The 12,131-nt window shown below is 45.2% G+C and overlaps 1 protein-coding gene across 2 annotated transcripts in view; it reads right to left on the reverse strand.

Moving 5' to 3' along the window:
- The window catches only part of POLR3A (RNA polymerase III subunit A), a 53,033-nt gene that overhangs the window by 17,161 nt on the left and 23,741 nt on the right, over nt 1-12,131 (reverse strand). For both annotated transcript variants that reach the window (XM_021943343.2, XM_003903719.5), the window contains 6 exons: nt 11,122-11,294; nt 8,647-8,758; nt 7,435-7,553; nt 6,456-6,593; nt 4,482-4,652; nt 1,087-1,200 (listed from right to left, as the gene is read on the reverse strand). In XM_021943343.2, the coding sequence (XP_021799035.2) occupies nt 1,087-1,200; nt 4,482-4,652; nt 6,456-6,593; nt 7,435-7,553; nt 8,647-8,758; nt 11,122-11,294 (827 nt within the window). The remainder of the gene's footprint in view (nt 1-1,086; nt 1,201-4,481; nt 4,653-6,455; nt 6,594-7,434; nt 7,554-8,646; nt 8,759-11,121; nt 11,295-12,131) is intronic.

Here is a 12,131-nt window from a genome sequence, read left to right on the forward strand (position 1 = left end):
TTGACACATGAACACAAGAAGCGAGGAGCTTTCTTAACACAAATATTTAACCTTCACTTGCTGTTTTTATTTTTGATCTACTGAAAGAGATACATTCTTCTTTGGCCAGCTGATCTTGTGCTACATTTGAATTACCAATTAGTACACAAAGGAAACCATTTACTGATTTCTGTATCCCTTTGCTTTTGATCCTAACCATGATTATAAACATGAAGGAGCTGCCTGAGCAGGTCAGAACCATTAAAAAAACAAAAAACAAACCAACCAAAAAACCTTAAGAGGGTATCAAGGTAACAGCTCCCTGGAAGAATAGAAAAGGCTGATTCAATGGAGTTTTGATCCATAAAACGGCAAAAGAAAGAGCAGTTTAAACGGTGTCAAAACAAGACTACTACTAATAATAATTATTGGGATTCAGAATGATTGATGGAAGAGTTGGCTCACAGGATTGAGTGGGTAGTAGGCTGGTGTTGGGACAGGGCTTAAACAAAATCAGCATTTTTCTTCTAAAAGGGGAAAAGAACATTTTTCTTCTAATAGGGAAATGGCTTGACTGAAAGACGTAAACTAAGAAAGTCAAGAGATAAATTCTGCATGTTGGCTGGTGAGATTTTGCCTTGGCCATTTTTGAATGACTGCCCGTCATTTTTTTTTTTTTTTTTTTGAGATGGACTCTCGCTCTGTTGCCCAGGCTGGAGTGCAGTGGTGCCATCCCGGTGTACTGCAACCTCCACCTCCCAGATTCAAGTGATTCTCCTGCCTCAGCCTCCCAAGCTGGGATTACAGGTGCCCGCCACGACGCCCGGTAATTTTTGTATTTTTAGTAGAGACAGGGTCTCACCGTGTTGGCCAATCTGGTTTCCAACTGCTGACCTCAAGTGATCCACCAGACTCGGCCTCCAAAAGTGCTGGGATTACAGGCGTGAGCCACCACGCCTGGCCCATTCTTGAACTTTTTAACAAAGGAACAACCCTACCTTAAAAAACAAAAACCCAGCTTATAAAATCCACTTGACAGTCCTGGGCAAACAGAGTTCTTTACAACAGCCAGGCGGGGTGCAGTGGCCAGCACCTGGCAGAGCTTACCTGCAGGAAACTGTCCTGGCAGCAGAGGAACTCACTCTTCTTCATGATGGACTCTGTGGTCAGGATCAGCTCGTTTTTGCTGAGAGCAGGCTCACTCGGACACGGGAAGACTGCCTCAAGTATTAAAAGAAAATTATATTATGTATAGTGGCCACAGAGAGGGGGCAGGAATAGATGAGAGAACTTACAAGGGATAAAATGACCTTACCCGAGGTGAGCTTTTAGCAACCTGTGATTTTTCTTTCAAAACAAATTGTGGACTGTACCTTTCATGTGAAGATGAAAACTGGATAAATGGAGACTCCATCCTACGCAAAAATTTCTGGGCTATTCAGCAGGTGTTGTCCCATCACTTCCCAGCCTTTCGCCACCTCCCGGCCCCCCACTAGATTTACATTAAAAATATAAACTGTTGGCGAGGTAGCGGTGGCTCAAGCCTGTAATCCCAGCACTTTGGGAGGCGAGGCCAGGCGGATCCGCGAGGTCAGGAGATGAGACCATCTGGCTAACACCACGGTGAAACCCGTCTCTACTAAAAATACAAAAAACTAGCCGGTAGCCCGGTGGCCTGTAGTCTAACTACTCGGGAGGCTGAGGCCAGGAGAATGGGTGTGTGAACCGGGGCCGGGCTTGCAGTGTGAGATCCGACCCACTGCCTCCAACCTGAAGTGGCAGAAGCGGAGACTCCGTCTCAAAAAAAAAAAAAAAATATATATATATATATATAAACTGTTATTTAAAAAACTCAAACATTTCAAGAGTGAAAATACTCTCCCACCTCTCAAGCTCATAAATTTCTTATTTTTTTTTTTCAGATGGAGTCTTGCTGGATTGCCAAGGCTGGAGTGCAGTGGCGCCATCTCGGCTCACTGCAACCTCCACCTCCCAGGTTCAAGTGATTCTCCTGCCTCAGCCTCCCGAGTAGCTGGGACTACAGGCATGCACCACCATGCCCGATTAATTTTTTTGTATTTTTAGTAGAGACGGGGTTTCACCATCTTGGCCAGGATGGTTTCGAACTCCTGACCTCAAGTGATCTGCTCGCCTCGGCCTCCCAAAGAACTAGGATTATAAGTGTGAGCCCTGACAGAATTTCCTCTTTTTTTCCTCTCTTCTGCTTTGTCCAAGTAGACTCAATGTTTTAATGGCTGCGTTATTATTCTTTTGTATAGACAGACCATCATTTGAAGTATCCTCTACTGATGGTTTGCCTTTACCGTAGGCAGCCTGGAAAAAGCATTCTGGGCATAGTTAGACCATTTCTAGAGGACAAAAGGAGTTTCTGTAAGGGAAACTATTGGGTCAAAAGGGACACATATTTAAAACTCAGACTGATACTGTCCAACTACTCTCCAAAAAGGTTGTTCCAAGTTATATTCTCAAAGTATGTGAAGTGTGCCTGCTTTCCAATACCCATGACTTACAAAACTGGTGTCCAGTGCGCTCTACTTGACACAGAGAGAAACCGAACAAAGTCCTCTTCTGCTGGCATTTGATTACTACCAACACTAGACTTTCAACTGAAAACAACTTTTTTTTTTGTCTTTTTTTTTTTTTTTAAGACAGGGTCTTGCTCTGTCACCCAGGCTGGAATATAGTGGTGAGATCAGCTCACTGTGGCCTCAAACTCCTGGGCTTAAGGATTCACCTGCCCTAGCCTCCTGAGTAGCTGGAACTTCAGGTGCATGCCATCATCCTTGGCAAATTCTTTTTTTGTTTTTTGAGACGCAGTCTCACTCTGTCGCCAGGCTGGAGTGCAGTGGTGCGATCTTGGTTCATTGCAACCTCCAACTCCCTGGTTCAAGTGATTCTCTTGCCTCAGCCTCCCGAGTAGCTGGGATTACAGGCACGTACCACCACACCCAGCTAATTTTTGTATCTTTAATAGAGATGGGGTTTCACCATGTTGGCAGGATGGTCTCCATCTCTTGATCTTGTGATCCACCCAATCTCTGGCTAATTCTTTTTTTTTTTTTTGAGACAGAGTCTCTCTCAGTCGCCCAGGCTGGAGTGCCGTGGCTCGATCTCGGCTCACTGCAAGCTCTGCCTCCTGGGCTCACGCCATTCTCCTGCCTCAGCCTCCTGAGTAGCTGGGACTACAGGCGTCCGCCACCACACCCAGCTATTTTTTTTGCATTTTTTTTTTAGTAGAGACGGTGTTTCACCGTGTTAGCCAGGATGGTCTCGATCTCCTGACCTCGTGATCCGCCCACCTCGGCCTCCCAAAGTGCTGGGATTACAGGCATGAGCCACCGTGCCCGGCCTGGCTAATTCTTTAAAAAATATATATATTTTTTTGAGACGGAGTCTCGCTCTGTTGCCCAGGCTGGAGTGCAGTGGCGCAATCTCGGCTCACTGCAAGCTTCCCCTCCCTGGGTTCACGCCATTCTCCTGCCTCAGCCTCCTGAGTAGCTGGGACTACAGGCGCCCACCACCACGCCTGGCTAATTTTTTGTATTTTTAGTAGAGACGGGGTTTCACTGTGTTAGCCAGGATGGTCTCGATCTCCTGACCTCGTGATCCACCCGCCTCGGCCTCCCAAAGTGCTGGGATTACAGGCGTGAGCCACCGCGCCCGGCTTTAAAAAATATTTTTTTAGAGATCGAGTTTTTACTCTGCTGCCCAGGCTGATCTCAAACTTCTCGCCTCAAGTGATTCTCCTGTGCTGGCCTCCCAAATTGCAAGGATTCTAGGTGTAAGCCACTGCGCCTGGCCTTTTTCCTTTAAATATTGGAAATTAAAAAAAAAAAAAAAATTGTTTTTTTCTTTTTTTTTTATAGAGATGGGATCTCACTTTGCTGCCCAGGCTGCTCTTAAACTCATGGCCTCAAGTGATCCTCCTGCCTTGGCCTCCCAAAGTGCTGTGATCACAGGCATAAGCCATTGTGCCTGGCCCTTCCCTTTTAATACTGGAAAATTATGCAGAGTAGGCCGGGCGCGGTGGCTCAAGCCTGTAATCCCAGCACTTTGGGAGGCCGAGACGGGCGGATCACGAGGTCAGGGGATCGAGACCATCCTGGCTAACATGGTGAAACCCCGTCTCTACTAAAATATACAAAAAACTAGCCGGGCGAGGTGGTGGGCGCCTGTAGTCCCAGCTACTCGGGAGGCTGAGGCAGGAGAATGGCGTAAACCCGGGAGGCGGAGCTTGCAGTGAGCAGAGATCTAGCCACTGCACTCCAGCCTGGGCGACAGAGTGAGACTCCGTCTCAAAAAAAAAAAAAAAAAAAAAAAAAATTAAGAAGAATAAAACAAAAAAAAAAGAAAAAAAAAAAACTTGCAGTTAATAAATACTGAAGTATTTATTAACTGCAAGTGATAGTCCAAACAGTACTTCCATCCTAAAGAAACATCCTTAAAAACACTCTAACCCCAGATATAATGCTAAATCTTACTTTGATGTTGTCTAGAACCCTTTTAAACTCCAAAGGTTCATCTTTTCCCTCCATAGCTGCAGGATCTAAGCCATCTCCTCCGTAAATGAACTGGATAATATCGCCAGTAGAGCTTCGGACTGTCAGATCATACTGGGAGCAAAGATCTTCAAGAGATTTGACAAGCCTTCGCTAAAGGAAAAGGAGGAAAAAGCTCAGCTGCTTTGGGAAGACTAGTCACATGTGGAGAGGATAAGATTTGCAACTCAGGAGTCTCAAGGTTACAAGCACTTTAATTACATAAAAATACTTTATTAGAAATCCCTTAAAAACAGATCTCTCCCCCCAAGAACAAGAGCAAGAATGCCTTACTAGCCTGTGCAGTGGGATTTGGAATATGCTCCAACTTCCAGCATTTTAGTGTATTTTAGAACACATGCAACTTAAGCCCCATCACCCACAAAGGACTCTGCAAACACTGTTTTCCTAGGCTGTTTTGCCTTCCTTCTCTTTCTCCCTAAGGTATAAATTAATGCAATAGCTTTGCATTTCTAAACAGAACTTAAGCCAGGACCCCTGCAGACTTCAATATGAATTACAAAGGATCAGGTGCAGGCCCTCTTCTGGGACAGAGGGGTAAGAAGAGAGAACAGGAACAGTATTGTGTTAGAACCAGCAGGCAGCAATGGCTTCTCAAATCTGCTTAGGGAGAACCGTCCACCAGCTGAACACTCCAGCCAGCAATGCTATGGTGGCTCAGTGAATTAAAGAGAAAGGAATCTTCCTCTAGGCAACTTCAAAACAAAAATCCCTTATGCCAGAACTAATTTGGTTTACGTTAACACACTGCTCTGGCAAAGTCATACTCTCTAATTCAAAAAGTAAAGACAAAAAAATTAAGTCAAAACACACATTATGGCAAGAGTGGTAAAAGTATTTCACAGTCTGTTGAGTTTCTGACAAAAGCAGCATGCTCCAACACTGAAGGGCAATTTCCCTTCGAAAGATGATTAATTGTATTCCGTGAATGACACACAAAAAAAGATGATTAAAAGTATCAGACGATGATACATGAGGTACAGGAGAGATGATGGAAATAGGCATCTACTGATTTGGAAATAGGTGTCCACTGTCACACTAATCACAGTGTTTGTTCTGGCCCACTCATTCACATCTCTGGTTTATCTACCCTGGTTTTCCCGCTTGCAAAGGGCCATGCTTCCACAATAGCGAGAGAGAAGATACAAAGCTACAGCAAGTTCATGGCCCAGCAACTTGCAGCGTTGACTTTATCTAGTGTTTTAAGTAGTCAAAAACATTACTTAAAAAAATGAACAAATTGTTGAGTAGGGAGTACAGGGACTGAAAAGTCATCTTTTGCCTGTGGTCTTATGGAAGAACATAAGACGACGTATTTTTCACTCCTTGGTCATTAGGGGTACTTTTGTGGCAAAGTTTGAGAAGCATAAATGCTGAGAAACCTCTAGTTTAGCCCTGTGCCCCAGAGTCTATTATCTCAGAGCTATACACTCTCTGGGGAAATGCTTTCCTTCTAAGCATAGAAGCCCTGCAGCAAGCACTGGAATAGGTCATTAGAGTTAATTAGAATGATATTAGTAATGAGTTACATAAATAGTTGCAAAGAGAGAAGCAGAGGCCTCGCAATAACCCTCATTGTCACGTGTTAGTAAAGCAAGGGTTAGTGAGGTTGAATGACATATCCCACAATGTACTTCCAGTCACGTTCTCCTCTAACAGCGCTTTGCTATGCGTGGCTCTGGCCTGGTCTTGATCATCATAAGATGATTTGGAACACACTACATTTTTTTGGTTGTTCATTTCCAGGGCATCTTCCTTTCTAATTTTTTCCTTTTAAATTTAACCCAAGACTATATACCTTACAGCTCATGTGCAAAACATGCAAACACTCAATAGTCAAAACCCACAGAGCCCTGTCCTGCTCTGTTGCTAATGGCCTACATTTCTTCAGGTTACCTGCATGTATCCTGTTTCAGCTGTCTTTACAGCCGTGTCGACTAGACCTTCCCGGCCGGCCATTGTGTGGAAGAAAAACTCAGTTGGTGTCAAACCAGAATAAAAGCTATTAGCCACAAAGCCTTTGGCAGCTGGGAGCTAAAGAGAGGTAGAAAAAAGAAAAATCAAACAAAAAAAGTTCAAGGCCCACGATTCTGAAATCCACTCAAAACAGAAAATGCCCCACCTTGAGACTATAAATACCTGGCCAGTATATTCTCACGAAATGGCAGGCTTTCTATGCCCTTTCCTGACGGAGAAATACTTTATACCAGGGACAAGGAGAATGAGGGCCCAGCCCGGGCTGGTGCTGGTGCCAGTGGCAGGCAAGTGGCACAGGAGAGGGAAACCTAAGATCCGGCTGCTCTCCTTAAAGTAGGCAAGCAGTCAAGGACCTCAGAGGACGCCCTGTGGATGGAGGCTGCCTGCCCGTTCCCTGGGAAATGACACCTTCAACACATCCTTCCTGTGGGCCAGACCTGCCCGCCTCCAAAACATAACCGTGCATTGTTAATATCTACAGGGTTTCATTCTGGGCACTGAAAATGTTCTAAAAGTAGATTATAGTGATGGCTGCACAGCTCTGTGAATATATTAACAATCACTGAACTGTATGCCTCACATGGGTAAATTACATATGAAGTATAATTGTAATAATTACATATGAAGTATATATATATGTATTTATTTGTAGAGATGGGGTCTTGCTATGTTGGCCAGACGAACTCCTGGCCTCAAGCAGTCCTCTCGCCTTGGCCTCCCAAAGTGCTAGGATTTCAGGCATGAGATACTGTGCCTGGCCAGAAGTGTATCTTAATAAAATGGCAAAAAAAAAAAAAAAAAATGGCCAATAGTCTTTGATCTGAATAGGTCTGTGTTCCTTGGAGGGAAGTGTACATGAAGAGGTCTTCATAGTTCTACCTGATCTGCTACCGCTTACCTTTGAGTGTTTTTCAAAGTGAGGCAAGGACCTGTTTTCAAAGCCGTCTGGCACTCGAGAGCCACTGATGGCCTGCTGTCCCACACAGGCAATCATCTGTGATATGTTAATGAAGGAACCTGGGGACATGGGCCAGAAATGTAACATTCATTTACCAAAATGACACTAATTGAAGTGCATGCAGAACGGAAGGGTAAAACAGGAATAGGCCCTTGTGCTCAACAAGGTCATGGTCCTGGAACAGTAGAAGACAGAAATACAATCAAGACAACAAGGAGCTGTCAGGAACCCAAGAAAGGCGGAATGGGGGCGAGAGGAGCCAGGAGCATATGTGGGTTGGAGGAAAGGCTGGGGAAGTGACAGGCGAGTCTTCAAGGATGCTTCAGCAAGTCCAGGTTGGACTCCTGGAGGACATTATGATTTGGACATAAAGGGAGAGGGGGAGGAATTCCAAAGTGGGTGGGAAAGTGGGAAGCAAAGACAGAGAAATGGGAAAGTGTGGGCTATGTCCTGAGGGCAGGAAGCAGGAGAGCAATGGGGTGAAAGGCAGCAAAGTTAAAGAGACTGGACTTTATCCTGTTAAAAAAAAAAAGTGTACAGAAATAGAAGCGCAGAGGTGTTGAATTGAATGTATTATCATAAAACCAAATGCTTTGAGGGCCTCAGTATCTACAAAATTAAAGAATTCTGCCACATCATTAAGTACATTAAAAAATCCCTGGCTTTCTTTCTTCTTCAACCTGCCTGACTTGCCGGGCTCAAGTGATCCTCCCACGTTAGCCTCCTGAGTAGCTGGGATGACAGGCACAAGTCACCATGCCCAGCTAATTTTTTTTTTGTATTTTTTTATAGAGACGCGGTTTCAGCATATTGCCCAGGCTGAACTCGAACTCCTGGGCTCAAGCAATCCATGGGCCTCGGCCTCCCAAAGTGCTGGGATTATAGGCATGAACCACTGCATGTGGCCTCATATTTTTTTAAAGATCACGTTTGCTCAAAGCACCCTCAAACTCAGAATCCACACACATTACCAACAAGTTCCTCCAAAGCAGTTAAATTTCCCAAAATGCAAATAATTAAGTCTCCCTGATTTAAAAAGATCCCCTTAAATAAATGAAATGCCTGTTTGGAGTTGTGACTATCACATTTTCTGGAGCCAAACAGCCTGTACGGAGAACACACTGCCAGCAGGAGAGAGAGGGGCATGCACACCTTTGGAGCCACACAGAGCCATGGTGAGGGGGCTGTTGCTCTTGTCCAGCTCCCGGAGGCAAGCGCTGCCGGCGTGGTCACGGATCACAGACAGCTCCTTCAGGATCAGTGCCTAGTGGGAGAAAAGGAGATCCTTGGTGGGTTGTCCTCATTGCCTCTGTGGATTACAAATGTTCAATCTAACATTTAAAGAAATTTGAAAATACTGAGGCAAGATGCCCGATTTCCAATCAATAAATGTTTCAGAACCTTAGAGGAGGAAAATGCTCTGGCTATATGAACATGTGCATCTTCTACAAGGTTCTAAAATCGGTGCAGAAGGCAAAAAGTTTTTCTTTTTTTTGTTTTTGTTAGAGACAGGATCTTACTCTGTTGCTGAGGCTGGTGTACAATGGCATAATCACAGCTCACTGCAGCCTCAAACTCCCAGGCTCAAGAGATCCTCCTGACCCAGACCCCTGAGTAGCTAGAACTACAGGTATATGTCCCTACCAGGCCTGGCTAATTTTTAGATTTTTTTTTGTAGAGATGGGGTCTTGCTATGCTGCCCAGGTTCGTCTTGAACTCCTGGCCTCAAGGGATCTTCCTGCCTTGATTATAGGCATAAGCCACCAAGCCTGGCCTAAAATTGACAGTAATAAAAACTTGAAAACTCCTTTAAATGGCCCATAAGGTAGAATGTATGGCTTTGTGTATGCTATCCAACAAAATATCTGTATATAAATAGCTGTGTGGACACACACATGCACCCCATACGAATGTATAAGATAATATGTGGTATGTAAAAGAGAATTGCTTGCACTGTTTGTAAATTTGTCTTTCTACTTATTCTTGCCAAGCACACATCTGAATGTCCACAAGCTAGGCATGTGATGAGGTGACTTCACAAGAATATTCCGGCTCATGAGCTCATCCACACAGTTACTCCTCAACTTACAAACTAGGATGCTGAATCAGTTAGGAGTCTGGTTCCATGAAAAACTGCTGCTGCTGAGGCCTCAAGTAATTTTCTAGGAGGTACCAGTGAGGGATATCCTTTTCTCCCTCTTTAAGACTCAGCGAAGGTAAGATTAAGAATGAGCTAATGGTAAATACCTCACACAATTCTGGTTTCTCCCTGCTTTAGAAAATGTATTTCACCAGAAAACTTCCCAGTGCTTAAAGAGCCTTTCTTCCACACTCAGGTGAGTCAGAGCTCAGTGCCACAGGTTATCGGTGAGGCAGAAGATGGCCAGGCGAAAGCCTGGTGCACTCAGACTGCTGACCTGGGTTGTTCAGGGAGTTTCAGGTTCTCACAGGCTGGTGGTGATTCTGATTCTGACCCATGCTGGTTGAGATCTTAGCTAAAATAGTTTCAAATGAGGGGCAGCAGACTGGGGATGTGACTATCAGACATGAATTCTCCCTCTTCTGCATCCGAGTCTCTTTCAAAGACCATACATTCAAAGAGCTGTGGTGAGGCTGGGCGCGGTGGCTCATGTCTGTAATTCCAGCACTTTGGGAGGCCGAGGTGGGTGGATCACCTGAGGTCAGGAGTTCGAGACCAAGCCAACATGACAAAACCCCGGCCCTACTAAAAATACAAAAAAAAATTTAGCTGAGCGTGGTGGTGGGTGCCTGTAATCCCAGCCACTCAGGATGTTGAGGCAGGGATAACTGCTTGCACCCAGGAGGTAGAGGTTCCAGTGAGCTGAGATTGAACCACTGCACTCCACCTGGGTGACAGAGTGAGACTCCATCTTAAAACAAAACAACAACAAGAAAAAAACTGGCTGGGCATGGTGTCTCACACCTGTAATCCCAGTACTTTGGGAGGCTGAGGCGGGTGGATCACTTGAGGTCAGGAGTTCGAGAACAGCCTGGCCAACATGATGAAACCCCGTGTCTACTAAAAATACAAAAATTAGCTGGTCGTGGTGGCATGTGCCTGTAATCCCAGCTACTCGGGAGGGTGAGGCAGGAGAATCACTTGAACCAGGGAGTCAGCCGTTGCAGTGAGCCAAGATCATACTGGAGTGCTTCATAAAACTATGAAGAACGAGACTCAGTCTCAAACAAAAACAAAAACAAAAACAAACCAAACCCCCAAAAACCAAAGAGCTGTGGTGTCAGTTTCTACTTGAAGGATGCTGAAAATAGAAAAGGCAGGAGCACTCAAGTACCAGTTAGAGAAGGGACCTGAGTGTGCCACCAGAACAAGAGCAACCCCGTGTGGCTGAATGAACAGATAGCCATGTTTTCACCACCTGGATGTGAAAGCTAGGAGGGACATGAGGATCTGATGAAAGGCCCTACCCTCAGGAAACAAATGAGGATACACACAGTGAGCCCAGGGCCCCAACAGGACAGACGCCACTACCTTGACTTGCCCACTCCTTTGCTACCTCTCTTCAGGGCTCAGCCCAACCCCAGAGGGCACCACCTTAGCCACTGTGCACAGAAAGGGGCGACCCTGAACCAAAGGGCCGGGCTCACCTCCAGGGTCTCCTCAGCAGTGCAGCCAGGCTGCTGCTGCAGCTTGCCCGTGTTCAGGGCTTCGATGTACTCATCACATTTCTTGTAGCCGGCATTCAGCAACTCATACTTGGCCTTTAGCAGTCCTTGGCCAGGTGTGACATCACCGATCCCAATTGAGAAACCACGGTTAGCTGTAGAGTTGGTAGAGCAGGAAGAAAGGGCCATAAATGAGACTCTGTAAACCTACTAAATATAGTTTATGCCTGCTAGATACAGTTTGTACTATATATAAACTATGTACAGTTTAAAGTATAAAAAAGTTTATATCTTCACAGAATTCATCACAATTCAGTTAAATAATGGCTTTCTTTCTCAGTCATTAGGGAGTTACACAAATGACTAAGACTCAACTGACTTCTCTCCGAGACCTTACGAACTGGTGGGGAAACACAATACTGTATCCAACTATTATCCAAAGCAGAGTGACATTAAACTCTAAAGTGTGGCCTGAGGGCTGGGTGCAGGGGCTCAGGCCTATAATCCTAGCACTTTCGGGGGCTGAGGCAGGAGGCTCACTTGAGCCCAGATGTTTGCGATCAGCCTCATCTCTACAAAAACCTTAAAAAATTAGCTGGGCATGGTGGCACATGCCAGTAGTCCCAGCTACTTGGGAGGTGGAGGTTGCAATGAGCCATAATCACATCACTGCGCTCCAGCCTGGGCAACAGAGCAAGACCCTGAGTCACACACATACACACACACACACACACACACACACAAAGTATTCTACACCTTTGATGGAACTAGGTGCCACCATCGATCCTAGCCACAGTATACTGTATGTAGAAATAAAGTGAGTGAATGATGGCTTCTGGCTTAGCAGGATAGGAAGGTATGACCAATAAGTACCTATAGACGAGAGGATTAATGGGCCTGGAAAGGCTCAGAAATGAGATCATTAGGTTCTGCAAATGCTGGAGATGATGAATGTGCTGGGAACAAGGAAACCTAGTGGAAAGTCTGTATAA

This window comes from Papio anubis, chromosome 11, assembly GCF_008728515.1.
Source record: "Papio anubis isolate 15944 chromosome 11, Panubis1.0, whole genome shotgun sequence".
Taxonomy (NCBI): domain Eukaryota; kingdom Metazoa; phylum Chordata; class Mammalia; order Primates; family Cercopithecidae; genus Papio; species Papio anubis.